Here is a 26357-nt window from a genome sequence, read left to right on the forward strand (position 1 = left end):
GTCTATTACATTAAGTCATTACCTATAATATGTGGAAATATCAACGTAATTACACCTCTAACCCTATTATTGATCCAACGTGGAGACAAAAGGTATATTTTTTATACTGATTGGAATTAATGCAATTACACCAAAAACCCTTTAGTTATTGTATCTGATTTGAAGCCTTGGCTGTGTGATACCACATTACATGTATATATGCTTATCGTGCAATTTATCATGATAATATTACCATAAAACATCCTCCTCTAATAGATTGAAAGTAATAATAGAGGGGGGGGGGGGGGGGAGGGGAATAATTATATGTTCCCCTTATTGGAATGTTTTAAAAATTAAGGGGAGGGGAACAAGTATATTTCTCCATTATTTGGATATTTTAAAAATTAAGAATAGAATAAGGGAAAGAAATGATCATATAAATTCACAATTATTACCATCTTTTGCAAATTTAAAAAGAAAAAGAGAAAAAAGAAAAAAGAAAAAGAGAAGATAGAAATTGACAATTTCATTTTTTTTAATAAAGGTTGGTGAAGATCATCAAAAAAAATTTTTTTTTGGTTGCTAAAGGTGAAGATCACCCATCATCAATGTGGTTTTTAGATAATCAGGTGGTCCGAATCAGCTAAAAATTCAAGGTGGTCACAATTTGTTGGTTGATGGTCACATTCTATCTTAAATACAAGTCATATGCTTGGAAGTTGGAACAATAATAGAATTGATTGCTGCTTTGTAGGGTTGGTCATTCTGTTTACAACGAAATAAATATGGTATGCTATTTTTGGTACTGTAAAATGACCATAAAGGAGACATTACAATACTTCCAAGTCTTCAGGTCGAGCTGAGTTTGTATTCTAAAGAGAAACACGATTATACAACACAAGCCAGTAGAACTAATGCACTTCCTGGCAAACTTCTTAACTAAATTAAAAAGAATTAACAAGGAGATAAACAGACGTGAGGAATATATATAAATATATATATATATATATATATATATATTTCAGAGTACACCTTCTGGTTCAGCTAGAATAGCTGAGGATCATTCTAAGCCAGTGATGCACTTGGAAGCTAAAATGCTCGCACCATGTTTCCCTTATTCAGTGGTGGCATCAGAGCGAACTCTCTCATACAAGCGATATATCAGAGAAGACCTAGACATCTGGGGTTCCCTTTCCAGGACTGCAATCACATCTTTAATGGAGATGCTACGAGCAACCCTAGTTTGAGCCAGAGTAATTTGATTCCTTCCAGATTTTCTAACAGTCCCAGCTGAAAGAAAAAGAATTTTGGGGAGGGGGGCGGGGATGCAAATTCAATGAAACACATTACAGAGAGAAGGTATATAGGACATTTATTCAACAAATAATCAACTAAACTAATAATAAAATAAAATAAGTAAAATCTTGTTTGCCAGATCGGTTGGACGAGGCTGGTGGTAATAAAATCTAATATTAACTTTAGCATATTGCCAGCTACGTAACTTTCAAAATTGAAATCAAATTAAAGCACACTTACCAGAAGCAGCAACAGGAGCTGCATTGCCCCTTTTCTCTGTTTCTTGGTTGTCCTTTCTTCCAGATGTTGATAAAGGCTTGCGACTCACATCTTTACTTGGTTGAGAACCAGATGTATCTACCCCTCCTTCACGTTTCTGCCGGGCTTGCTCAGCCATTAGTTGCCATTTTGAAAGCATGTCATCTCCTCCAACAGCAGCACGGGCTGCAACATTTGCCGCTGTTGTCCTCATTTTGTCATCTTCCTCTTTGTTTGCCTGTACCGAAGCAGATAGCAAAGTCAAGAACTTTGATATTTGGTTGAGTGGTGAAGATATAAATGAATTATCCTGTATACCTTAAGTGATTTACCACGACCATCATCTTTCTCCTTGTCACCATCAACTCCATTATTACCCTCAGGCTGCATTTGGAGAGATATATCATACAATATCAAATATATAGAACTTTAATCAGACCCAAAGTAAACATTTTGTGTGTGTGTATTTTACAACATTCAAAAGAAGTATATTGCAATATGCTCATTTAAAGAAGGGATACTTTAAGAATTCAGTTTGTCGTCTCATAAAGTGCAGGGGCACTCACATCATTAAGTCTCCGCAGCTTCTCTGCTTCAGCCTGTTTTTTTTCCCATTCCTCCCTAGCTTTCCTATTCATTGTCATGATTTGTTGTTGAACATCTGAGGTGACAACAGTTCGGTGTCTTGGTTTCTCAATATCAACCCGCTACAATAATCCACTAAAATTCAGAACCATTTAATCACCAATAATTCAAGTGAGAATAAAAAAAGAGGAAAAAACCTCACCTGTTTTGACAGTCTGATTAGATTACTTATTAGTCCGCGCATTCTTTCTTCCACGCACTGAAGGTTTAGTTGCATTGCATAAGAAAACATGTAACTTGTAAGCTTTAATAAAGAAAAAGGACCAAATAGCTAGCATCTCACCAGTGACAAGCATCGCTCCACATCGTTGCTTATACACTTCAAACCACTTTTGGCCACTGCCAGACAGACAAACACAAACATGCACCATATATCAAACTCTATTATTTTTGTTGACATGCAGTTAAGCACAAAGTGAATAGAAGTACAATTAGAACACTTTTATAAAGAGGTATCAACTAATGTATTAACTGATCTCAGCCAGCTTTTTATGGAGAGGAGCTTTCTGCAAAATCAGCCTTTCTTCTTCTTCTTGCACAACTCTTCGAGATGCTTCTGAAGCTCGACTGTCCTCCTTGGGCCCAGAAAATAGCTGTTCTTCCTCTTCCTATTTAAGAGCAGAATGACAGGAGAGTTTTGAGCTTGTCTACTTTAAGTGTGAATTGTTTAACTTAATTAGCTTATACTTTGCAATAGGCAGAACTAAAAAGGGGAGAATAACATACCCTAAGATTAACTCCACTGACAGCAGTGACATCATTTAGTTGTTCAATGCTTTGATCTGAAAAGGCCCCAGATACTTTTTGCTTTTTACTGTAGGATATCAGATAAATTTTACATAAAGAAAGAGTTTGACACAATGTTAGGGTGGAAAATGAACAAAATCACATTGAAACCATTGATAATCATCCTCAAGTTGTAGTACAACAGAAAAAGTTATACACCTTGGCAGAGGTGGTGATGAACCATGTGCTTCGAGTGGTTTCTTCTGGCCAATAGAAGGCTTTTTGGGAGGTGTCCTGGCATTAATACCAGCAGAAGAGGCTGTAGGTGGGATTTGAGTGCCTAACTGCTATATTGCAGAGGCAAGAAGCAAGTTAGCCATCATCAACTATGAACAAATGATTACATGACATATACATTTACTTTGCATAATTATATTTTTGCAGCACAAAGTAAACCAGAGAGAAAGTAAGTCCATTTTAAAATTATTCATCCACACAACGTTTTTACAGTAGAAGTTAAAAGGAAAAAATGTAGCATTTAATTAGAGGTATATAAAGCATATACTTTAACATAATATTGCATGACCGGCAATAGCTATAAAATGTAAACATTCCTATCAATACATGTATGCATAAATATGTACATACAAAAGGAAGAAAATAATATACCTCCAATCTTAACACTACAATTATGAAGAAGCATATGATAGAGAAGTGACAAGACATAACACGTCAGAATAATTTGAGTTTTCATGAGTCTTGAGTCCAACTTCAATGACATTTTCTTGGCAAAATAATCTGACACAACTCAAAGAGTTTCAACTATATCATATCACATTCAATCAATACTGCCTTAGGGTGTTATGGAAAAAAATTAGACAACGAATGAATTTGATGGCCAGTAAACAGATTTTAAGTGTCCTTTATGAGCACTATCATTTTTTATTGGTCATTACACAGGAATCCAATGGTCTTGATCCCACGACATCACCCCTTCATTGTTCTTACATGGAGAGGAGATACCATTTGAGCTAGAGCTCATTGGCCTTTTACAAGCTCCATATTTGAAAATGCAAAGTGATCATTGATTTGCTTTGCAACTTTTAACTCTATCTTTGCTCCAAAATCTCCTCCACACACATAGCAGCAGGTCCCTACTTTCTTAAATATCACTTAAAAAACATAATTTTCCCGATATGATTAATTAAAAGCACCAAACCCCCACCCCCAAAAAAATAAAAAAAGAGATTTTCACTTATGGTATACTTGATCAGGGAGATTTTCTTAATTAATATCAGGGAGATATTAATTAAGATTACTTCTTGAATTGAAGTCCACTCTTCATTTAAAATTGAAATACAATTGTAAAAACATGGGAAATCTATTGATCAAAACCTCAAAAATTATATGCAATAGAGAAATATTGATGATGAAGATGAGATTACCGGGACAGTAGATTCCAATTGTGCTGTTATGGAACGAGAAACTGAATTAGAAGGCATCATGCTCGTAGAAGTTGAAAGACCCATCCTAGTAGACTGCTTCTCTGAAGATTCTTCCTTTACAGTTCCAGGAGTTGTATTTCCCTGTTCTACCTGTGCAGCAGAACCAGAAGACAATCCATGTGGATGGGGAAAATTGAGTTTGTGCTGCTGCTGAGTAGGCTGATCAATCACTTCCTGTTTTACACCAGCCACTAATGATGAAGGGGTAGAAATTTGTTCTTTATTTGTTGCTGATTGCCAAGGAACTGGATTCTGTTGTGATGTTGAGTTGTTTGCCAAGTGAGAAAGAGATCCACCCTGAACTCTCTTTGGATCATTGACAGAATTCGGTCTCTCAAACTTAGGCATACTCATGGCTTGTGTTGTCCCACCTAATTGAGTTGGGCTCATGTTCTGATGTTGTGAAATTTGCCTCATTTGCGCATCATGAGGTTGTGGTTTGACAGAAGATGTGGAAGTATTGACATTTGACCCAGAATATGGGTGATAATTACCACCACTACCTCCATAAATGGGTGGGAAGTGCAAATGTTGTTGCTGCTTGTTAAGTCCTTGTGCAGGAATTGAGGATCGCTCCCTTTCTTGATTGACAGTGTTCACATTGGAAGAAGTCACTTGGCTTACGGGCACTCCATGAGAATCTGATGGGCGATTCACCTCTCGAGATTTCTGAGCATTGTTTTCTATGGCTGGATAGCTTGAATCAACAACTGAAGAGGGAATATGCGAAGGGTCTGCAGAAGAGATCGTGCCCTTCTGATGAAGTTGTGCAAATGAATGGGGATCACTGAATTGTGTGGAACTGGCATTAACAGATGGCATTCGCTGAGGGTGTTGCCGTGCTGAAACTTGAGATTGTAACTGCAATTGGTTGGCACTTGGCTGCAGGCATAAAACAGGTTGGTTTTATCTTGATTACAAATCACTACATAACTAACTAACACTTCGTTAGGGAGTTCATAAATAAATGGAATAAAATAGAATGAGCATATTATAAAGGAATTGAATGAAATAGAACGTATTTAAGTAATGGAAATGTAAGGAAAAGAATGGAATAGAATTAAGTAATCTTGTGGGAGTAACATTAGAAGGAATGGAATGAAATTATTTTATAACAACTTTATTATAATACCCTTATTTTTAAATAAATGACTAAATGTATAGGGTATTTTGGGAGTTTTAGTAAAATATTATTAAACTTAATTACATTCTCTCCCAATTTTAGGAGGAATGAAATTTTGAGGTTTTGAGGGAATAGGAAGGAATGAGTGTTTCCATTTTACGTATTTCCTTCCCTCCCACTTAGACTCCCAAACAAAGGAATGTCTTTCCATTCCCTCCACTAAAACTCCCAAACAAGTAAATGGAATGAATATTCTAAAATGATTCTTTTCATTCCATTCCTTTCCCTCCTCCCAAATGAAGTGTAAAAGTATACCAAGGCCACCATGGTGAAAGAAATGGAATGAGTAAATCATAAAGGAATGTAATGGAGTGTATTTAAGTAATGGAAAAAAAAAATTGAGTGGAATAGAATTAAGTAATCTTATTTGGATATTTTAAAATAAATGAATGAAAAGTAAGTAACCTTGTTTGGGAATATTATAGAGGGAAAGAAATAGAATCATTTTATGATAATATTACTATTAGACCTCTATTTTAAAACAAAAGGCTAAGTATATAAGGGTATTTTGGGAGTTTTAATGAAAATTTCATTAAACTTAATTCCATTCACTCCAATTCCTCCCAGTGTTAGGGAAATAAAAATTTGAAGTTTTAAGAGAATAGAGATGAATGAGCGTAAAAGTATTCTTTACTTGCCTGTGATTGTATTTTCTGAATTGCCATTTTGAGCATTTGGTCTCCCACAATACCTCTCATGAGCCTAACAAACCCTTCTTTGGGGATCTCATTTTTCTAGAAAAGCATTGATAGTTAAGAAATTAGTTTCATCAGGAAAATTAATGATACACTCAGTTCATTCACACAAACAGACACACGCACCTTCAGTTTAGCAAATATTGTTTGAAGTTGCATGGCTCTGTCTTTATCAAGTTGGGCTTGCAAGACAGGCAACAACAAGCCAAATGGTACTTGCCCTGCTCTATTATTATTATTTATTGGGTTGCTTGCCCGCTCTGTGATTGTTGCCTGTTGATTACTTATCTTCTGTAATTTTGAATATTGAGATTCACCTTCAATACTAGAGCTTCTATCTGGCTCATGTACTAGGATAGGAGTTTTTTCAGAAATCTGCATACCAGTTGTTTGAGGATTCTGGATGGGAATTTTTTGAGGATTCTGGATGTGAATTTGTTGAGGATTCTGGATGGAAATTTGTTGTGCCGGCCCCTGTTGACAATCATCTTGGGTTCTTTTCTGTGACATTTGGAGGCAATTGAGTTCCTTCGAGGCATCACTCTGTTGCTGCTGATTTTCAATAACAGATCCGTGTTGCTTTAGCTCCATTCCAGATATAGTCTGTTCTTGCTTCTGTGCATTTCTTTGGTCTTGTTGATTTTGACATTCAGTACCTTGATCTTGGCTAGCAGTTTGCCACAGTGGTAATGACTGACTGGGAGCATGATTGTTTCCTTGAGATAAAACTGTCACATTTTGCAATGCCCACGTAAAATAATTAAAAATTTGTTACACAGGACATATCCAATGGTTAAATATAAGAGAACACCCAAGACATTTAATTGAAATGCTTGGAATCAATATCTTCCACGACAAAATTTTCCTGCAGGAACATGCTTTCTATTAACAAGACTGTAGAAATAAGATAATAAAATTTAAATTTCAAAAGCACTATCATAGAAAAAAAAACATGATTGCATGAAATACAGGGTTGAGATGTCTGGATGTAAACCCATGTAGGCAGAGTTTTGAAATCCTCCAAAACATGAAATCTTCACAAGTTTTGAAACCATACATTGTGATATTAAAGAGGACCAAAAAGAAACAAAGGATAGAGGTAATTAGAAAGAATGAAAATACACCAATGAATTATTGCAAAAATTTTATTCAACATTATTAATTTATAATGAATATCAGTCGGGCTAGCTAACCCAGAACAATCTATCACCTAGTTATTTCAAAAACTATTAAAATCTTCTTCTTTGTTCAATAAGTACATAATAATATTTCATTAAGCAAGTGATCCCTATCTTCCAAATGATCATTTTTATCCAGTTCCAAAAGTTCACTGTAACTGTAATTATTTCCAAAACTTGGGGAAGAAAATGCAATAACAGTGATTTAACACCATATCTGACTCCCTAGTCTATATACCATAAAGAGTAAGTCTACTACCACAATAATTTCCACAACTTTTGCCACAACTTGCCTACATGGCGAGTTGTAAGTGGTGTAAATAAAATGGTGGGTCCATGATTCCACCACTCACGAGTCGCCACATGGTAAAGTTGTGCAAAGTTATGAAACTAGTTGTGGTACTAGACTTACTCTACTATAAAACCGAAGCCTCTAACTTATTTTGACTTTCTGAGAGCTTGCCACATAGGATTTGCAGCTCTCACAATTTTCCACATAAACAATATTTTAATAATTAAAAAACCTCCCTTTGTCCGCTAAAAAGACCCTATAAAATTCTGAACAGTCGAACTCTGAAAAAAAAAAAAAAAAAGACGACGACTTTTCACCTCCCACCTCTGACCTCTCTCTCTCTCTCTCTCTCTCTCTCTCTCTCTCTCTCTCTCCTAGTCAGTTCCCTCAAAACCAAATTGTAAACACCACCCCAAAATCTTCAACTCTCACCATATGGTTTTCCAAACCCTATGTAATTTAACCTCTCAACTTTCACTGTTGCAAGCTATGAAGCCATGCAAGCATCTAGATTTACAAATACTACCCGGTTCCCTTGCAGGTCTGCAACAATAGATGTGCGAGCTTGGAGCCTGAAGTGAACCCCAGATGCAATCTGCTCCGTATTAACATATCCCATCATATTGACATCAACAGCTGGTCCTGTGATGTCATTACTTCCAAGTCCAATCAAATATTTGGAATCTGAGACTACTCCTCTACCATTCCATTGCACTCAACCACGTAGATAAATCAAAGCTCAATGTAACTTCTCTTTCTGTAAACCAAATAGCACCATTCGAAATCTCAACCAAAGTAGCAGTAACTTGCACCAAGTTGTCCACCTAAGTGTTCTATTTCTAATTGGTTTCTTTTTGGTGCTTCATTCAAACCCTTACCTTCCTCACCAGGTGCATTTTTATTTCTGAATTACAATATATTTTTTTTTTTTTATCATCAATGTTTGTCACACCGCTTTTTGTCTCTCTATAATTTTCACCCTCTCTTTCTCATGTTTTTTTATTTCGACAAAACATTTGAATGAAGTCAGAATCAACTGAAGATGTGGCTTGGTAAATTTTTGGTTTCCATTTCTCAATATTGTGAAAATTTTACCTTTGATAGAAGTTATTAATTAGTTTATTAGAAGTGGAATTTTGTTACTATTCCTACTTGAAGGTGAGTCATGAGTGTTTGATGATACATCTCAGTGAATTTCAGTATATACAGATGATCGCAAATTTACCTTTGATGTGCTTGAATTGTTATAGGAGTGGAAAACAAAAAAAAAAAATTCTATAGATTGATGGTGTTATTGATTTAGTATTGGTAGACACATATTAATATGTTAGTGTAATTAATTTAAAATTTTGGATAAACACTTGAATTGAAACTTAGCTGAAACAGAAGTTATAGATCCAGTATGTATTCTGTGAATGCCTATTTGTGTTTAATCTGTGTGACATATTGGTTAGTAGGTAGTCTTGCTGAGTGAACTAGCTTCATGATGTCAGATATATGTATGTATGTAGATATGCACATATTTCCTTACTAATTTGATTGTATTTCGGTATTAATCTCAGAGGACTTTCTGCACTTATGTTCATCGTGTAAGGTTAGTAGCATGAACGTCTGTAGCCACGTTGTATGTTTGCCCCTTTAGATGGGAGATAAGAGTATTGGGAAGGGACAAGCACCCTATTATTTCTTTTGTCCTAGAGATTTAAATGAATCAGAAATTTGATAGGAAGAACGCTTAAAATAACCCTTGATTGTATTTTTCAAACTCCTACTCCCCCTCCCTTTTTATAATTTTTTTTTGAAGTAAAGGAGCTCTCCTTTCATTTATTTGTATGGATCAGATAATGAACAAAGAAAATCAGAAAAGATTGAGAAACAATAGACTGCTGGTCTTCTCCAACATGCTTGATGATAAAATAGTAAAGAAACAGAGAGGGGAAAAGAAGGGGGAAGGGAGACTGGTACATGGGCGAAGAGGAATGTTTGATTGTAAAAGGAGAGAAGTATTTAAAACCATGGTACCTGAACATGTTTCACAAGGATGCAAATTGCAAAATCATTGACATTACATGTGATTAACAATTGATCTCTACTGTAAAGACTAAAATGAATTGATGACAGTTTTATATTCTTTAATAAGAAAGTAGAAAACCTTAGGCTCTGTCATAGCATGGGAAAACCTACCTTTTAGATTGGTGAAGAAACATAAGGCACATATCTTTTCAAATTTTTTTTTTTTTTTTGGGGGGGGTTCTCTTTTAGGTTCAAGCTTTAAAGAAATGTCTGAACTGAAGTTCCTATTTGCATATGAAAAATTTTGGCAGTTCCATTGGCTACCGAAATCACTGTCTTTTGTTTGGATAGACATGCAATATGTTTGATAAATCCCAAAGTTCAAATACTTTGAGAAAATTGAAAATATCAATGTGACCTGGCCCTTCAGCTGCCAATAAATTTCAGGATGTCTATTTGATAACATGGCATGATGGGATAATATGGTCATTTTAACAATGGCTTCAATATTGTAGTTGATTTCTCTTAATATGCTAATTAAATAATATTAAGAACTGAAATGATGATTTTCTTTCTCTGATTCTTTACTGTTAGCAACAACATCACCAGGCTGCATTTCTATTCTAGGTTTTCTGGACGAAGCACTATAAGAACCGGAGGTTGGATGACCTGGAGTTTGTGCTTGATGATTTTAAGGAGATTTATGTTATTGATTCCAAAACAAAATCAATTCCCAAAGCTAAAGTTTTGGTGAGGATATTCGTTTGTGAATATTAGTTTTAAAATTGCAATGATTATTCTTCTTATGCTTCTTGTGGATGCGGAATGGCTATCTGCTTCTTTACCTGAAGTTTTGATTTTTTTTTTTTTTTCCCTTTCTTTTTGTTTTGGCTATCTTTTGCTTTTGGTGAATCACTTTGCTTAAGCAGTTTAGTTGTAGGACCATGTTTCCAAAAAGAAAAATGGTGATGCTTTAGGTTATTGGTGAAAATTTTTAGGTTCTTCCCCCACCCCCTCCCCCCTCCAAAAAAAAGGATCCCTGAAAAGGAAGTGAAGATTTCTAATGATAGAGATTTATGTAATAGCCATCAATCGAGGCTACCATGATTTCTAACGATAGAGATTTATGTAATTTATTTTCCATTTAGTAATTGAATGTTTCATATCAAAGAGAGGGATACATGATATTGGAATCCTAATGTGCAACATTCATTCAGAAATAAATTACAATATTAAGTTTTCATGTTAAACTATAATGAAATGATGATTGTAAAAAATAAACAAATATTAAATAATAATTAATACTCAATAGCTTTCCCGTGTATCACACAGGTTAGTGAATAGTTCACAATAATCCTAAAGAAAAAATGCATCCTTGGTTCTGTGAAATCCTTATTAATAAAATTCTGTAGACTCCAATAAATGCTTAAAGATTCTCAAACATGGCTTCTTTCAATACCAAAATCCAAACACAAATAAAACTTCATTATTTTTTCAAAAAAAAAAAAACTTTTTTTTTTCTTGGGATAACATATTGAACTTTTCTAAAGAAGAGTCCTTTGAACTCGCCTCTAGCTAGTACAATCTATAAGCAACTAACCCCATTCACCGGAACCAGTTGCCAGCCAGGTATAATCCAAGGACATTCACCCACAATTAGCTTAAACTCAATTCTAAAATATCCATCTTTAATTTTCTTTTCTCAGCTATTATATTGATAGTGTGTGTGTGTGTGTGCAAAAACTCTGCTCTTTACCTAAAATTCTGCTAATTAAAGTCCCACTTATAAAACCCTGAACTAAACAAAATAAAAATGCAAAATACAAAACTTATGTAGCCATATGTAGTGTGAATTAAGAAGCTGTAAAATTGAATAGATAGATGTAAAGAAGAGTCCTTTGAACTCAACTCTAGCCAGTAGAACCTACAAGCAATTAACCCCATCTCACCCACAATTAGCTTAAACTTAATTCTAAAATCTCTATCTTCAAATTTTCTTTTCTCAGCTATTATATTGATAGTGTGTCTGTTTGTGTGCAAAAACTCTGCTCTTTACCTAAAATTCTGCTAATTAAAGACCCACTTATAAAACCCCAAACCAAACAAAATACAAAATTTATGTAGCCTAATGAGAAATTGGGAAAGAGAGTACCGTTATCAGAATCAGAGGGCTGCTGAGAGTGAGAGTGAGAGTGAGAGGTGGACGTATCTCCTCCAATGTCTCTGTTTAGGGCAGCCTGAAATGCCTCCACGTCAGCTCCCGAGTGCATACTCTCGTCCTGTGGCGCATTGCATTAGCCAAAAATTCGTTAACTTTTTAACACCGATTTCTACAAAATTTCAGAGATAGTGAAAGAGAGAGAGAGAGAGAGAGAGAGAGAGAGAGAGAGAGAGAGGGAGAGAGAACCTCGTCTTCTTCGAGGAGCTTCATTATTGAAGGATCCATGGTGTTCTTCTCTACGCGAATCTGCGATCTCTGGTTTGAAATTTTAATATGATTTTATTTTATATAAATATAAAATATTGCACAGATTGAAGGAGATTTCTTTTTCTTTTTCTTTTTTAAAGCAACTTTGTTATTAACTTTTGTTTATAATTTATAAATAAATGAATGGACTTTGCTGGGGGAAGAAGAGGAAGAAGAAGAAGTGAATTGAGAAAAAACTGTTAACCCGATCCCTCTTTATCGCCCTCTCTCCCGATAGTGGTTTTTAGTTGGATCGGGTCTCCTTCTGGGCTCACGGGTCCATTACTAGACGCACCGGCACGGCTCTATTTGATATTTCACTGAGCTGGAAATGCTTTGAAATAAAATTCGGGTTTACCGGTTTAAATTAGTTTTTCTTTTTCTTTTTTTCGTTTTTTTTCACTAAAAAAGAAGAGAGAGATAAAGAGCAGTTTGGCTTCTGCAACGTACTTTGTTTTATGGTTCCATATTCAGCAAATCTATGCAAAATAATAATAAAATTAATAAAAACCATCATTGAGCTATTTGATTTGAATAGTTTCTAATTTCTATTAAGAAAACTGGCGGCATCACACATGTTTTGTGTATGTGATAAGGCTTTTTTTTTTTTTTTTAATTTAGTGTCATAATATTTAAAAGTGAGATAAAGATAGTATCTTAATTTTTAGAATATTTCTCCACGAGAGAGTTGATAAAAGTTTAAAATTTTGAATTTAGAATAAAAAATTATAATTTAGATAGAAGAAGAGAAATGAAAAGGCCTAAAACTTATAAATCTTTTTTTTTTGGTAACAAAAACTTATAAATTTTTTAAAAATAGTAAATTACTCTATCAACCAGTTTGCAATTTAAAATTGCTTAACTAAAATATAAGGGTATTTCAGATAATTTAAAATTTTGTGTGAAAATATTTTAGTACATAAAATGATAAAACCCAAACAGGAAATCCTGTTATTAGTAGTATACATACATAATAGTCAAATAGGTTTTACTATTAGCTGCCTAGCTAGGTAGTTTAAATTAAAAGTAACCCAAAAAAAAATGAGTTGAAAATATGCAAAGGCTATAAAACTTAGAGCATCAGCATCAGAAATTGTAAAAAAATTATATTTTTTGGATAGGCAAATTTTGGCCCGTTTGGTAACTCTACTCAACACACATTTTTCATATTTCAAACACACTTACACACATTTTAACACACTTTTTCACCCACACGTATAGTAAAAACACCCAAAATACCTTACTCAAACACTCTTCTCTCTCTCTCTCTCTCTCTCTCTCTCTCTCTCTCTCTCAAACCCACCACCACCAAATAAATAAATAAAAATGATCACCATTACCACCTCAAACACACTACCACCAACAACCAATCACAAATCACAGCATATATAAAACTCAGCAGTGACCACCATAGGAGGAAAAAAAACTCAGAACATGCCTCAAACTCTCTCCCACTAGAGGAAAAAAATTTAGCCAATCTCCTCCTTGCCCATCTCCACCAGTTGATCTCCTCCTATGGCGAGGGTCGATCTCAGTAAGAGAAGAAGGAGGTAATGGGTTTGGTTTCATGGGTTTGGCTATTGATTTTGTTTAATGTGATTGGTGGGTTTTTCTAGTGATTGAGTTTGTTGTGGTCAATGGGTTTGGCTGGTGATTAGGCATGCTATGATTGGTGGGTTTAGCTTGTGATTGTGTTTGGTGGTTAAGGGTGGTGCTTGGTGGGTTTGGTCGGTGATTGATGGTGATTGGCGAAGGTGGGTCTTTGATCGTTATTGCTATGGAGATGGGTTAAGGGAGAGAGAGAAAGAGAACACAAAGGCAAGAGAGATAAGAGAAGACATAGTGCTGCATGTAAATGAACCAAGTTGTTCATAAACAACTCAGGTTCGATTCGATAAAAAGCTTGTTCATGTTTGTTTGTTTATAAATAAGTCAAACTTAAGCCTTAGTTTTAGGCTTGTTTAATAAACAAGCCAACCCCTAGCAAAAAAATGTATTCATGAACAAGCTCGTGAGCTATAAGACTTAATATAAAACAATTCAAGCATAGACTCATTTATAAGTTTATATGTAATTGCTAAATAAACTCATTACACATATCTTAATAATGACATGGCTAACATAGGACCCTACCCATTACCTTCTTTTTTTGTCCTTCCCTCTAAACTAGGCCTGTCTAATCCACCCATCCAGACCGACCCGAAAACCATCGGATTTGAGGCTTGTGATTGTTGGCGGTGGGCTCAAACCTTAAAAAACCGATTTTGGTGGGTCAGTTGGCGGGTTGTTGCTTCAAAATCCAACTCCAATTGACCTGACTGATCTCCACCAACAAAAAGCTATCCTTCACAATTGTTTGAAGCATTATTGGATCAAATCTTGCCAAATCTGGGAATATCTCAACAAGATCTAGAGGATTTCAACTAGATTTTAGTTGGATTTCAGCCAAATCTAGCGAGTGTTGTCCAAATCAATTCCTTCCTGACCTAATCGCCACCTAACAAGAATCTAACCAATCTGACCCGAGTCTTTCATTGGTCAGCGGCGGGTCTACAAACTGCACACTTAATTTGGTCGAGTCGATTTCGGGTTGGGCATAAACCCAACTCAGATCGACCCATGAACATCCCTACTCTAAATTGACTAAGCATCGCTTTATAGATTTTAGTTACATTAAAAAGCAAAAAAACAAAAAATTAAGTGGGCCACGTATGATCCTTCTCCATCAACCATCTAATGTAAAGTTATGAAACATGTTAGTTTTTTCCCATTCATAATAGTTACAAACAAGTATTTTTATAGTTCTTCACCATCTAATGTAAATGTAAAAATTTTATTTTGAACAATTGTTGAAATTGTAGATAAGGATGGATGAATGAATGAACAGATTTAATTATATGTAAAGCTTAAATTTGAATAATGGTTAATCATAGGCCAAATTTGCCAAAAATCACAATTTTAACAAAATTTTAGAAAAAAAGTACCCTATCAAAGTTGTTTAGTTATGTAGCACATTTGTGGAATTCAAGTTTAACAAACTTGAGTTTCAACTCAAAATAGAGTTTGGGAAACTCAAGTTCCAAGCAACATGGGCTCCAACGGGCACCAAATGCAACTATCTAACGCTTTGTTTGTTTCATTGGAAAACCTTCTATAAATATAGTTTTTCACATTTTCCAGTATTTAGTAATATTAGGGAAAAAAAAAAACTAGTCAATGGAAAACTATCTTTGGTCAACGGAAAACCCAAATAAAAATAAGGCTTATTTTCTATAGGTTGTTTTCCAAAAAAAATTTGTAGAAAACAATCTTTCTCTCACCCGTTACATCTCCTATAAATATTATATTCATTTGTAGCCATGGAAAACATAATTTTTTGGTGTCTTCTCTCTTTCATGGTAAGTTTTCTCACTTTTTCTCTCTTCCCTTTACTTTTTCTCTCCTCACACCCTCACTATCACTAACTCTGGTCTCTTCTCTTCCCATAGATCTCTTTCTCTCTAACTGTCTGTCTTCTCTTTTTTCTCCATGTTTCTCTTCCTCTTTATAACACAATTCTTTAATTAGATTTTTTTTTTTCCTTCACTGATCAGTCAATAGCTCCGACCTGCAAAGGAGAACAAATTTGCAGTAATAATTATTTCATTTTTCTCTACCAAAATCCCAATTCTTTACTTTGAATTTCAAGCTTGATTTTCTTTTTTCTCTAAGAAATTTTTGGTTTGATGAATTCTAGACAAAAGTTACTTCTTTTTCGTACATAAAGTGCAAAAAAATTTTTAAAAGAAGAAGAAGAAGAAGAAGAAGAAGAAAGAGCGAATGAAGTAAAAGATGAAAATTTTAAACATAGTACCTATATTGCTCTAAATTGCTTTTACACGAGACAATCTTTACCGTAGACTAATAACATTGTTATATAATGAATATAATTGTTTAGGGAAATTGTATTTGTTGGCAGATATTTTTTTTGTTAGTAGATACTTTATGTAGATACTATGCAGTGATGATATATTATGCAGATACATTATGTAGATACATAATTTAGAGTAATATTGAAGATTTGTGGTTGACCCTAGTACACAATTAGTATGCCAACAAAAAGAGTAGATAATTAAAAGTTATTATTATTTATACTTATTGAAAATGTATTCCCCTATCAAATTTATATATATATATAAATATATATATACATATATATATATATATACATATATATATATGTATATGTGTGTATGTACATACGTACGTACGTTACTGTCCATATATATGAGTAAAATGAGTGATAGAGATTATGAAAATTTGACAACTAATTAATTTTGATTGTATCTATTGTTAATATTTTAGTATGAAAACCAAATTCATTCTTGGTTTTTTTATTTATAATGATTACATTAGTTGGTTTACATAATACACATGTTTTAAATTATACAATAAATATTTTTAAAAAATTGCATACCAAATACCAGCTTACATTCTCAAGCTCATTTTCAAAGTCATTACCAAACATTGGAAAATGAGATAGTTTTCTAGAAAATGCTATTTGGAAAATGAACAATTTTCCAGAAAACGTTAATGCTGAAACAAACAGAGCGTAAAATTATAAGATTCAAATACAATTACAAGTTATCCTACAAAACAACCATGTGGAATTTTCCTTTCTTATATTAGTAGTAGATCTCACCATGCATTTAACCAGTGGGGTGTACATTTATACAAGAGAAAATAATACATGAATATTGTACTTTTATTTAATTTTGTTTCAAACATGAATAAAGCTCCACCAAATGATATTACATGTTCAAGTTTATTTTATTTGATTGTCTAATAAGCTTGACTTATTCACAAGTTACTTGATTGATTTGTTATTTTTCCATCTATAGTAAAACCACAATTGAATTTTTTTACCTTCACAAATTTATGAATTTTCACAATGAATTAATGGTTTATGTTATCAATAAATTACAAATAATAATTTGATATCATATAAATCATTTTTTTAGAAAGGGGTATCATATGAATCTATATACAAACTTATATAATTAATTTTAAAGTATATATAAATATATTTTTTGACAAATACACATATAAAATATATATGAATTATGTTAAGGGGTGCTCTTAAAACATTTAATAATAGATTATTTTAGAAAAATTTTAATACCACTTTTATAGGTAATATAAAAAGAGTATGAGTTAACTTTTTCTTATATAATATTATATATATAGTTAAATAAATTATTGTGTTCGTAAGTACAAACATATTATTATTATTATTATTATGTTTGAGTTTAACCTTTATTTTATTTATTTATTTTTTTAAGCCTAAATTTGGGTTTGTGCTTGATTTTTTTTTATTTTTTTTAAAGCTTAAATTTGGGTTTGTGCTCGATTAACCTCATGCTGTGTTAATCGAGCTAAAAAAAAGCTCTAGACCTTAAGCTATATAAATTTATAAAATATTAAATTCGTCAATGTATTGTAGTGCATTCATAAAAAAAAAATAAAAAAATAAAAAATGTCAATGTGTTGAAGTGCATTCGACTACACAGCCACACGAGTTCCCGAAGTTTTTGTCTCATTGAGAGAGTGGGTATACTGAGTCACTGGCCATGAAATTGGAATGTGGAATTTGGAACTTGGAACTTGGCCACAGAATCGAATGGCAAGAAGATTGAAGAAATAGCAAAATCCAAGCACAAGCTAAAGGCTACAGCTTGATTCTTGAGTTCCCACTTCCTAGGCAGCCCATAAATGGGGAGTAATTTCTTAAGGAAGTACTACTACTGCCACCTCCAAACATACGAGACAAGGTTGTTGGTCACCCATGTTGGAAATTTCACTGCCCAAGCTAAATCCCTTGCAACCCATCAACAGTGGCGTGCTTATGCTCGATTTCCTAGTCAGCTTAGCAAAACCAGAGTTCCCAACACCCTGTCTCCACCTTCACGTTCATTTTCATCGTCTTCCTCTTCAAAGTCTGGATTTCTGGGATGGTATTTGGGCAACCTTCAATCTCGCCCACTTATCACAAAATGCATCACATCTTCGCTTATTTATGTAGCTTCAGACTTGACTTCTCAGGTATTTTTGCTTTTGTTTTTGTTTTTTTAAAACCCCTAAGCTTGCTGTGTAGTAGAAAATTACTTTTAGTTAATTAGCAAAATGTGTGTGTGTGTGTGTGTGTTTTGGTAATTATTGAAGTTCTATTATTGTCGTACCTATCTAATGGAATGACAAACTGATATTACAAAAGGGAATAGAGAAACTGCCTGAAACTATGAAACTGTTCAGTGCAATTGAATGTATCTTAGACCAAGCTAAATTGTTGTTTAATTAATGTGACAACCAGCTTAGTTAATTATAGAATCTATTTTTCAATTTACCCTTCAGGTAAGGAAAATATATTTAGAATTGTGAGGGACTTTACCAATATGGCAAAATTTATGGAATTGATGCTATCCTTTTTTCTTTTCTTTTATGGTTGAGAAAAAATATATTAAATTGATTGATCATGGAAATTTTTTTTGTACGAGAAGGGACATGTCAAGTACCCAAGTGGCACGGTTTCAAGCCATACATGCCAACCATCCATACCCTTAGCTTTCCTAGCCAAAGCGTGGGCAATCGAATTGCCTTGTCTTCAAACATGAGAGAATCTATGCCATCACATTTTCCTAGCCATCTCTTTGGTATTCTCGATAGGGAGCTAGGCACATTTCTTCAATATTTAAAGCTGTTGTATGGGTCTTGGAATCACCTTCAAAGAGCACTTTGTCCAGTTGTATCTTCTTGACTAAACGAGTAGCTTTCCTTCCTGCCAATACTTCCACTTCTTTAACTGTGTGAGGTAGAGGGCGTTTCTGGGCCAGAGCTGTGATTGGTTTGCCTTCATGGTCTCTAACTATCATCCTTATATCGACCTCCTTTGAGTCTTGGAAGATAGTGCCATCAAAGTTTACTTTGAGCTCGTTACTAACTGGTGGGATCCAGCTTGCCTCGTGCTCTTGCCTATTTCTAGGACCTTGCAAGATCTGTTGTTTTTTTTTTTAAAAACACTCCTCAAGCAGTTCAGTAGCTCGGGTTCGTACCAGGGTGAGAGTTTCTTTCTTCTCCTATGTCCGCTCCTTGTTTCTATAATAGCATAAGGACTAAGCCATCATGGTGAGCAGCTTTGATTGATCATCTTTTGATAGCCCTGTTACTTTCTCCATTACATCAGTAAAACTAGTGATGGTCATGCTTTTTGCATGTTCTGGACCACACCAAAATGGTGCTCTTTTATTACTTCTTTCCTAACATTTGGAGTTGGCCTCATTTTCCATTCCCTGAATGGTGTCGGGAGAAGAGGATTGATTGGGTCAACTTCCTTCAGCCATTTATCTTGATTGAGTTCTTTAGAGGTTTCCTACCTTTTGGATTTAAGGTCGGTGATTTGGGGCCTTCAAAGCCTACTCATATAGCTTCATTCTTGGGGATGGCTCCTACCTTTCCATTGAACACTTATGCAGCATGTTCTGGCTGTATGAGGAATGTTGGAGCATGGAGCTACGTAGTCTATGCAGTTATCATCGATTTTAGTGGTAAGTAGTAACTAGTTATTAGTCTATGTGGACCATGTTTTTACCAATGTGTATAAATTTTGCTTGTGATTCTTTGTGGAGGGTATCTATCCTCATGTTTCTCAATGCTTCTTTGATGAGGAATAGTTCATTGGCAATATATTTTGGGTGCTAGAAGTTTCTTGATACATTATGTGAGCAGTTTTTCTTGTCTTGATGATGTTACAAAAGGGGGTTGTAAAAATGTTGGAATAATTTCAATGCTTGAATGGGAGAGTGCGGGTATAATGTTCATAGAGTTTCTTAGTTTTGTTTAGAATTTCTGGTGTATATAGGTGATATGGGCTTTTCATATGTTTTAAGTTTTTTCCATTTTAATCTATTCAGCTTATAGGTCAGAAGAAATACTGAAACTACTCCTTCAGTTTTTAGTTAGGTTAAAATTTGTGCTGCTGAGACTTTTCCTCATTTTGTATTAAGAAAAAAAGAGTCAAAAGTCAAAACCTTTTTTTGTTGTGGATGTTTCTAACTTTGCTTTAATACTAGATCCATGAACTTTCTTTCCTTTACCTAGGATTTAAAGGATTAACAAAGGAACAACTCCAAGTTCTAACTTAAAATTTATTCACGATAAACTTGTCTTTGTAGGAGTATAATGACACACTTACATAAACTACCAGGACTAAATCTTAACTCTAATTGACCTGGGTCAAAGCTTTTTTTTTTTTTTTTTTTTTTTTTTTTGAGAAAACTAAGTATTTTAATACACACACAAGGGGATAGGGAAGAAGGTTTTAAAGAAACTATTAGTGGTGTATATCCAAAAGGGTCTAACTCTTAGATACACAGCACAGGCTTTAAATTTCTAGAAAATTAAATAAAACATAAAATAAAATATTTATAACCTAATTAACTAATAAAGTCCAATGGACCAACTGAAAAAGGATGTTCGATTTCTAAAATTAAACAAAACTATATTAAAATAAAATTGTCTTTACACTCCCTACATCAGTTTGCCATCACTTCCCATCTTTTATTGTTATCTATGTTTTTTTTATATCCTTTTTATTGCCCCCCAAAAAAATCCTTGAGATCTGATTAAAAAGTCAACCTTATGTAGTTAATGTTTGTACCACAGTCTTGTATCAAATACCACTTCAAGTATCTCCAATGGGCCAAAAATGAAACATGACAAGCCAGTGACTTGATCAACATTCTCTCAGAGTATGTGTTTGCCTTCAGTTACTGTTATTGTTGTGGCACTATTGGTAGCGTATGGGATGGTAGTGGGCAGCTTACTCAATTATTTTGTTCAAGTAACACTTTCAAAACCTTTTCTTTTATATCCTTTTTTGAAATAATTTAATTAGTTTATTTACTTACTGTTCTATATTGAGTTTCAAACCTTTCTTGTTGTCTTTCTTCTGATATATTTAGTTTTGATTCTGATTCTAAATTACTCCACTTTCTGCTATATATGTTTCTGTGGCCTATATTTTGTTTTTTTTTTTGTTTCCTGTTTTCCCTAGCTTGTTATGGTCAACTGATTTAAGAGACATTTTTTTTAGATGATTACGCTACCACCTTCTGGTTCTTTTGACACAACAAGGACATTCCGCATGGCTGCTTATGGGTTGGTAATCTTAGGGCCAAGTCAGCATTTTTGGTTTAATTCTCTCTCAAAGATTTTACCAAAACGGGATGTACTTACAACCTTGAAGAAAACTTCTATGGGGCAGACTATTTATGGACCGATTATCACTACCATTTTCTTCTCCTATAATGCAGGTTTGCAAGGTAAATAAAAAATTTCCTTTAATTACTATATTTGGACCTTATGCCAATACTAGTTATGACCGCCTCCAGGTAGGAGCAGTCCAGTTGGACTCCTCCCTATTTATGGTTTTGGGCTACCCCTGATTCTGGAATCTCCAATGTTTGGATGGAGGGAGATAGGGGGAAAGGAGCAGGTAAGGTGACTGGAATGTAAATTTTAGTAGATTGTAGCCACCTTCCCCTCAACTCTAATCTCCTCCCCATCCATTCCAAACATGCACTTAGAGTGGTTGGGCTATCAGCTGGTGGGCTCTGTTTTGCCAACTCCAGCAGACCACCTTTTTCTTCTTTTTAAGTGGTCTGATAGCGGGCCTCTTCCTGAGATCAACGTTGGTTGATTAAGCCTCATAGGTTCTGTTCAGGCTGAACCAGCTGGCCAATCACTAGCATTGGCGTGCTTTCCTATTTTTAGCTTATTTAGTTGGTAAGTTTAGCATGTGGTCATCTTATTCATTTGGTGAGCCACATTGAGCTTCAGCTGTTTAAACTTTAAAGTTCAGCTCCCAACAATTGGACACACAGGTTTTAGTTGTGCCACATTGCACCAGCCACCAGCAAATGGCTTGTTCTTAGTACCTAGTTTTCTGATTTGGTTGTGCTGGCTGTTCTGGTGATACGTTGATACTCTTAATGAGTTACCATCATGATGCCAAATGTAGGTGAAAATAGCCACGAAATTTTTGCAAGATTGAAGCGTGACCTGCTCCCAACATTCAAAAGTGGTGTTATGTTCTGGCCGATCTGCGATTTTGTTACATTCAAATTTATACCTGTTCATCTACAGGTATGTTTAGATCATCTCTCTCTCTCTCTCTCTCCCCCCTTCTTTTGGACAGAGGGATGATAGGGCCCCATTTCAAGAGTCCTTAGCAAGGAATATTATTTCAGTTATTCTGAGTTTAATTTATTTTAGTTAACAAACTTACTTCAGTGCTTATCATGAAACCTATTTTACTAACATTATTCTTATGTACGTTTGCAGCCATTGGTGAACAGTTCATGTTCATATGTATGGACCATTTATTTGACATACATGGCAAGCTTGAAGAAAGTGAGCACCACTTAATTTTGGGGTCTTGACTTATACTCTAATTATGTAGATTTGTGCTCGTTAACTGGAAATCATTTTTAAAAGGTTGGTAACCATTGCTGTTATTGTTTAAATGCTTTTAGCAGTAGGGAATTGCGTTTTGGGTTATTGTCCAAACTTTTATATGCATAATTCTTTATATTGAGCCTTTTAGATGAACAAAATTGTGCCATATGTTATGAATTCTTCTATGATTACGGTTCATGTTCATACGTATGGACCATTTATTTGACATACATGGTGAGCTTGAAGAAAGTGAGCACCGCATAGTTTTGGGGTTTTGACTTACATATTCTAATTATGTGGATTTGTACTTGTTAACTGGAAATAATTTTTAAATGTTGGTAAGCATTGCTGTCGTTGTTCAAATGCTTTTAGCAGTAGGGAATTGCGTTTGGATTATAGCTTGTTCAAACTTTTATATGCATAATTCTTTTTATTGAGCCTTTTAGGTGAACTAAATTGTGCCGTATGTTATGAAATCTTCTGTGTTATAATCATTCCTTATTTTGATAAGAAGGTAATGTGGATAAGGAATCTTGATTCTTTGAGCTGTGAATTCTGCCTTGCGCATGCTCTTTTCTTTTCATCTGGATTATATCCAAATCGGCAATTTGTAACTTTTTGCTGTGAATGAATTTTAGTTGAACAATTTGATAAAGAGAATGAGGAATTGAGTGACCTATACTATAAGTAGGGATGGCAAAAATGCTCACGGGTGTCTTTTTCTTTCCTCTCATCTATATTTCATCTGCGCGGAAGTCGTCATATCAGTTATTAGGGGTGGTAAAAATAAAATACTTCCAACCCACTTCATCTAGCCATCTAATTCTTGCCCCGTGTGGGCTTTCTCTACCCTCAAAGAAGATATGACACCCATAGCCTTAAGCATTCACATCAAAAGTGCTAAAATTTTAGCTTTTAGCACCTTAAAAATCTATTTCATCTATTTTAATACTTCATTTTACAATATACTCCTACATCAAATCTTTTATTTTTACATATAACCCATTAATCCGATATGCCACTTATGCATTTAGTTGTGCTAAAAAAAATTTATTTTGGCACATTAAAGAGTTACTTTATCTATTTTAATATACTATTTTACAATTCACCTATGACATATTTCTTATCTTTAACACATCACCATTAAAATAACCTAAAATAAGATCAACTTTTTATTTAAAAAAAAAATACTCAACCACACAAAGTAGAACACACGGTTAAAAAAGAAAAAATAGATAAATTTCAACCACAAAATGAGAGACATCGTGTATGTTTGGATAGCACGTTTAAGTGCTGCGTCTGCTTTCTCTCTCTCTCTCTCTTTTTTTTTTTTCTTCTTCTTCTTCTTCAGCCGCAACTGTTGACCGGTCTTTTGTGAACAGTGCATAAATGCACTGTTCATGGGTCTTACAAACTCCACTTTTTATCAACTTTTTCATTAAAAATGGGTTTCACGGTACTAATTACACATTTAAAAATTATTTTGCTACAATGTTTTCAGTTTTTAGTTTCAGCAAAATAAGTTATATCCAAACAGACCCATCAGATATGAGAGGAGAGAGAACGAAAAGAGAGAAAAAAAATTATAGAACACGGTATTATGCCAAATGATAATTTTTTTTTTTTGATATTTGGAAGTTCTGATGTAAGGGTGTTTTTGATGTTTAGTGTGCTAAATACTTTTAGCCTTGAGCTCTTTTTTTTTTTTTTTTTTTGAAAGGTTTTAGCCTTGAGCTCTTGATGCTAATGCTCTTAAAGTGGTCATTATTATGGTCTGTTGCCAATTACCATCCTTAACTACTACTACTAGAGTCACTTCAAAATGGTCCCTCTCTCATGGGCATAATCTTAAGCAGCTTGAGGGTGGAAAAGAGTGGACAAGAAATGCCGCCTTTATTTGAACTTCGAAGTGATCATCATGGCAATTATGGTCTTCCCCGATCTTATCAAAAAGAGTACAAAGTGTAAAAATTTCTGCCGTTTCAAATTTAAACATTATAACCGTTTTTTTCGATGCCTGTATGATTTTCTGCCGTTGATGGAGGAAGAAATGTTGGCCTTTTTGTGTGGTTGTGAATGGCACAGGTAAGTAACGTAACCCTTTTTTTTGATATTTAGTGGAACTGTTGCTAAGAAATGACGTAGTTTCAAAGTGTTGAGTGATGTAGATCCCACTATCCACGGGTGTTCCTAAAATAGGCCCAGTCAAATTCCAAACCAATTTCACAGAAGTAACCAATTCTGAGTGGTGAAGATAATTTTTTACATGGAACCACTATTTTGTGTAAAATTGGGTGTATCTACAAGATTTAGGGAATGAAAATAAATAAATTATAAGCATAGATAACTTTTGGATCATAACTTTGGCCAAAATTGCCAAATTTCATATATGGTGGAAATTTTCAGCAAAATAGTGCCATTCTCAAAAAAGAAAAAACAGTGGGTTAATCTCACGTCGAAAAATGAGTGTGAGTTAAAGAAATTTAAAGTCTATACTGTGTATTTAAGCGTTAAACCCTTTTGGATATATACCACTATTTAAGACTTTCTTCCCTCTCTCCATGTATATTAAAATATTTAAGTTATGTTTGGTAACAGTTTTTGTTTTCTATTTTTAAAAACTTGTTTTTGAGAATATAAAGAAACAAAAAACTTTCTTGTATTTTTGAAATAAAAAACATGTTTGGTTAGTTGAAATTAAAAAAAAAAAATTTGAAAAAAAAATACTAAAATATGTTGTAAGAACCAAATTTGAATCTCTAGCCCAAAAAATGAGTAGGTTCAAGTCCAAAAAGCCCAAAACACATGGCAATTACATGAATATGGCAATTTTTGTTGAGAAAAACACATAACATGACATTTTTTCTGCACAAAACACGATATGGTTGAAATCGTGCTCTATATGAAAATTAATTTTGTGAAAAATATTCTGCTACATAATTTACAAATAATGCTATTTTACTAAAAATTTTGAAAACATATGGTATTTGACCATTTTGGCCACGTAACCTTTACCGCAATTTTACTCACTGTAGAAACTGTGACAAGAATAGTGACAAACCATGTGATGTCTAGAAGCTTTTTTTCTCTCTTATTTTTTGGGATAATGGTCCCGGAAGAATCGAATTTCAAATGCTTAGGTTCTTTGGGCCCCACAATGTCCTCTAAAATGGGCTAATCGAGGGGCCCATAACGTAGTCTTACGTAGACTTCCCATTCACCAGTTATCTGAGTGTAGGACCACGCATGCCTAACACGGCGGTCTGACCGACCCGTCCCCCTAAGTTACGACACGTGGCTCGCATTGGTGGCACAAACAATCAGTGACATGGCCCAGTCCGCATTCTTAATCTTTACCCTATTTTTTCTCTCTTCACGCTCCTAATAGCGCGTCCACACCACGCGAAATCATACGCGACAAATCACCCATGAGCCCCACAACGTTATAATTGGGGCGCGTCTAGTTCTAACTTCTAACTTCTAACTTCTAACGTCTAACGGTGTCCCCCCGCATAAACACTTGGCAAAAGACACGTGCGTGAGACCCACGAACCATAATATCTTCACGTGGCTGTACGGTTTCATATTATCACAAACCAATCAGTAGCCCCCACGTGAGAATCAACACT

At 34.4% G+C, this 26357-nt stretch overlaps 2 protein-coding genes across 3 annotated transcripts; one reads left to right on the forward strand and one right to left on the reverse strand.

Annotated features, from left to right (window-relative positions):
• Positions 1-698: 698 nt before the first annotated feature.
• Positions 699-12321, reverse strand: LOC115971132 (transcription initiation factor TFIID subunit 4b). 2 transcript variants are annotated; one of them, XM_031090834.1, is made up of 14 exons: positions 12178-12321; positions 11923-12049; positions 6414-7015; positions 6231-6326; positions 4350-5291; positions 3124-3248; positions 2905-2992; positions 2651-2786; positions 2462-2517; positions 2321-2377; positions 2100-2240; positions 1852-1917; positions 1516-1771; positions 699-1269 (listed from the first exon to the last, which is right to left on the reverse strand). In XM_031090834.1, the coding sequence occupies exons 1-14, from the start codon at positions 12214-12216 to the stop codon at positions 1094-1096; spliced, it is 2907 nt and encodes a 968-aa protein (XP_030946694.1). In that variant the 5' UTR covers positions 12217-12321; the 3' UTR covers positions 699-1093. The 2 variants fall into 2 exon arrangements, with proteins under 2 accessions (XP_030946694.1, XP_030946693.1); XM_031090833.1 differs by having other exon boundaries at positions 3124-3251.
• A 5413-nt stretch (positions 12322-17734) lies between these two features.
• On the forward strand, positions 17735-22973 carry LOC115969872 (PXMP2/4 family protein 4-like). The gene is made up of 4 exons (XM_031089506.1): positions 17735-18318; positions 21365-21593; positions 22292-22416; positions 22615-22973. Exons 1-4 carry the CDS (start codon positions 17989-17991, stop codon positions 22696-22698), a joined length of 768 nt encoding a protein of 255 aa, XP_030945366.1. The 5' UTR covers positions 17735-17988; the 3' UTR covers positions 22699-22973.
• The last annotated feature ends 3384 nt before the right edge of the window (positions 22974-26357 follow it).

The sequence above is a fragment of the Quercus lobata genome, chromosome 12 (assembly GCF_001633185.2).
Source record: "Quercus lobata isolate SW786 chromosome 12, ValleyOak3.0 Primary Assembly, whole genome shotgun sequence".
NCBI lineage: Eukaryota > Viridiplantae > Streptophyta > Magnoliopsida > Fagales > Fagaceae > Quercus > Quercus lobata.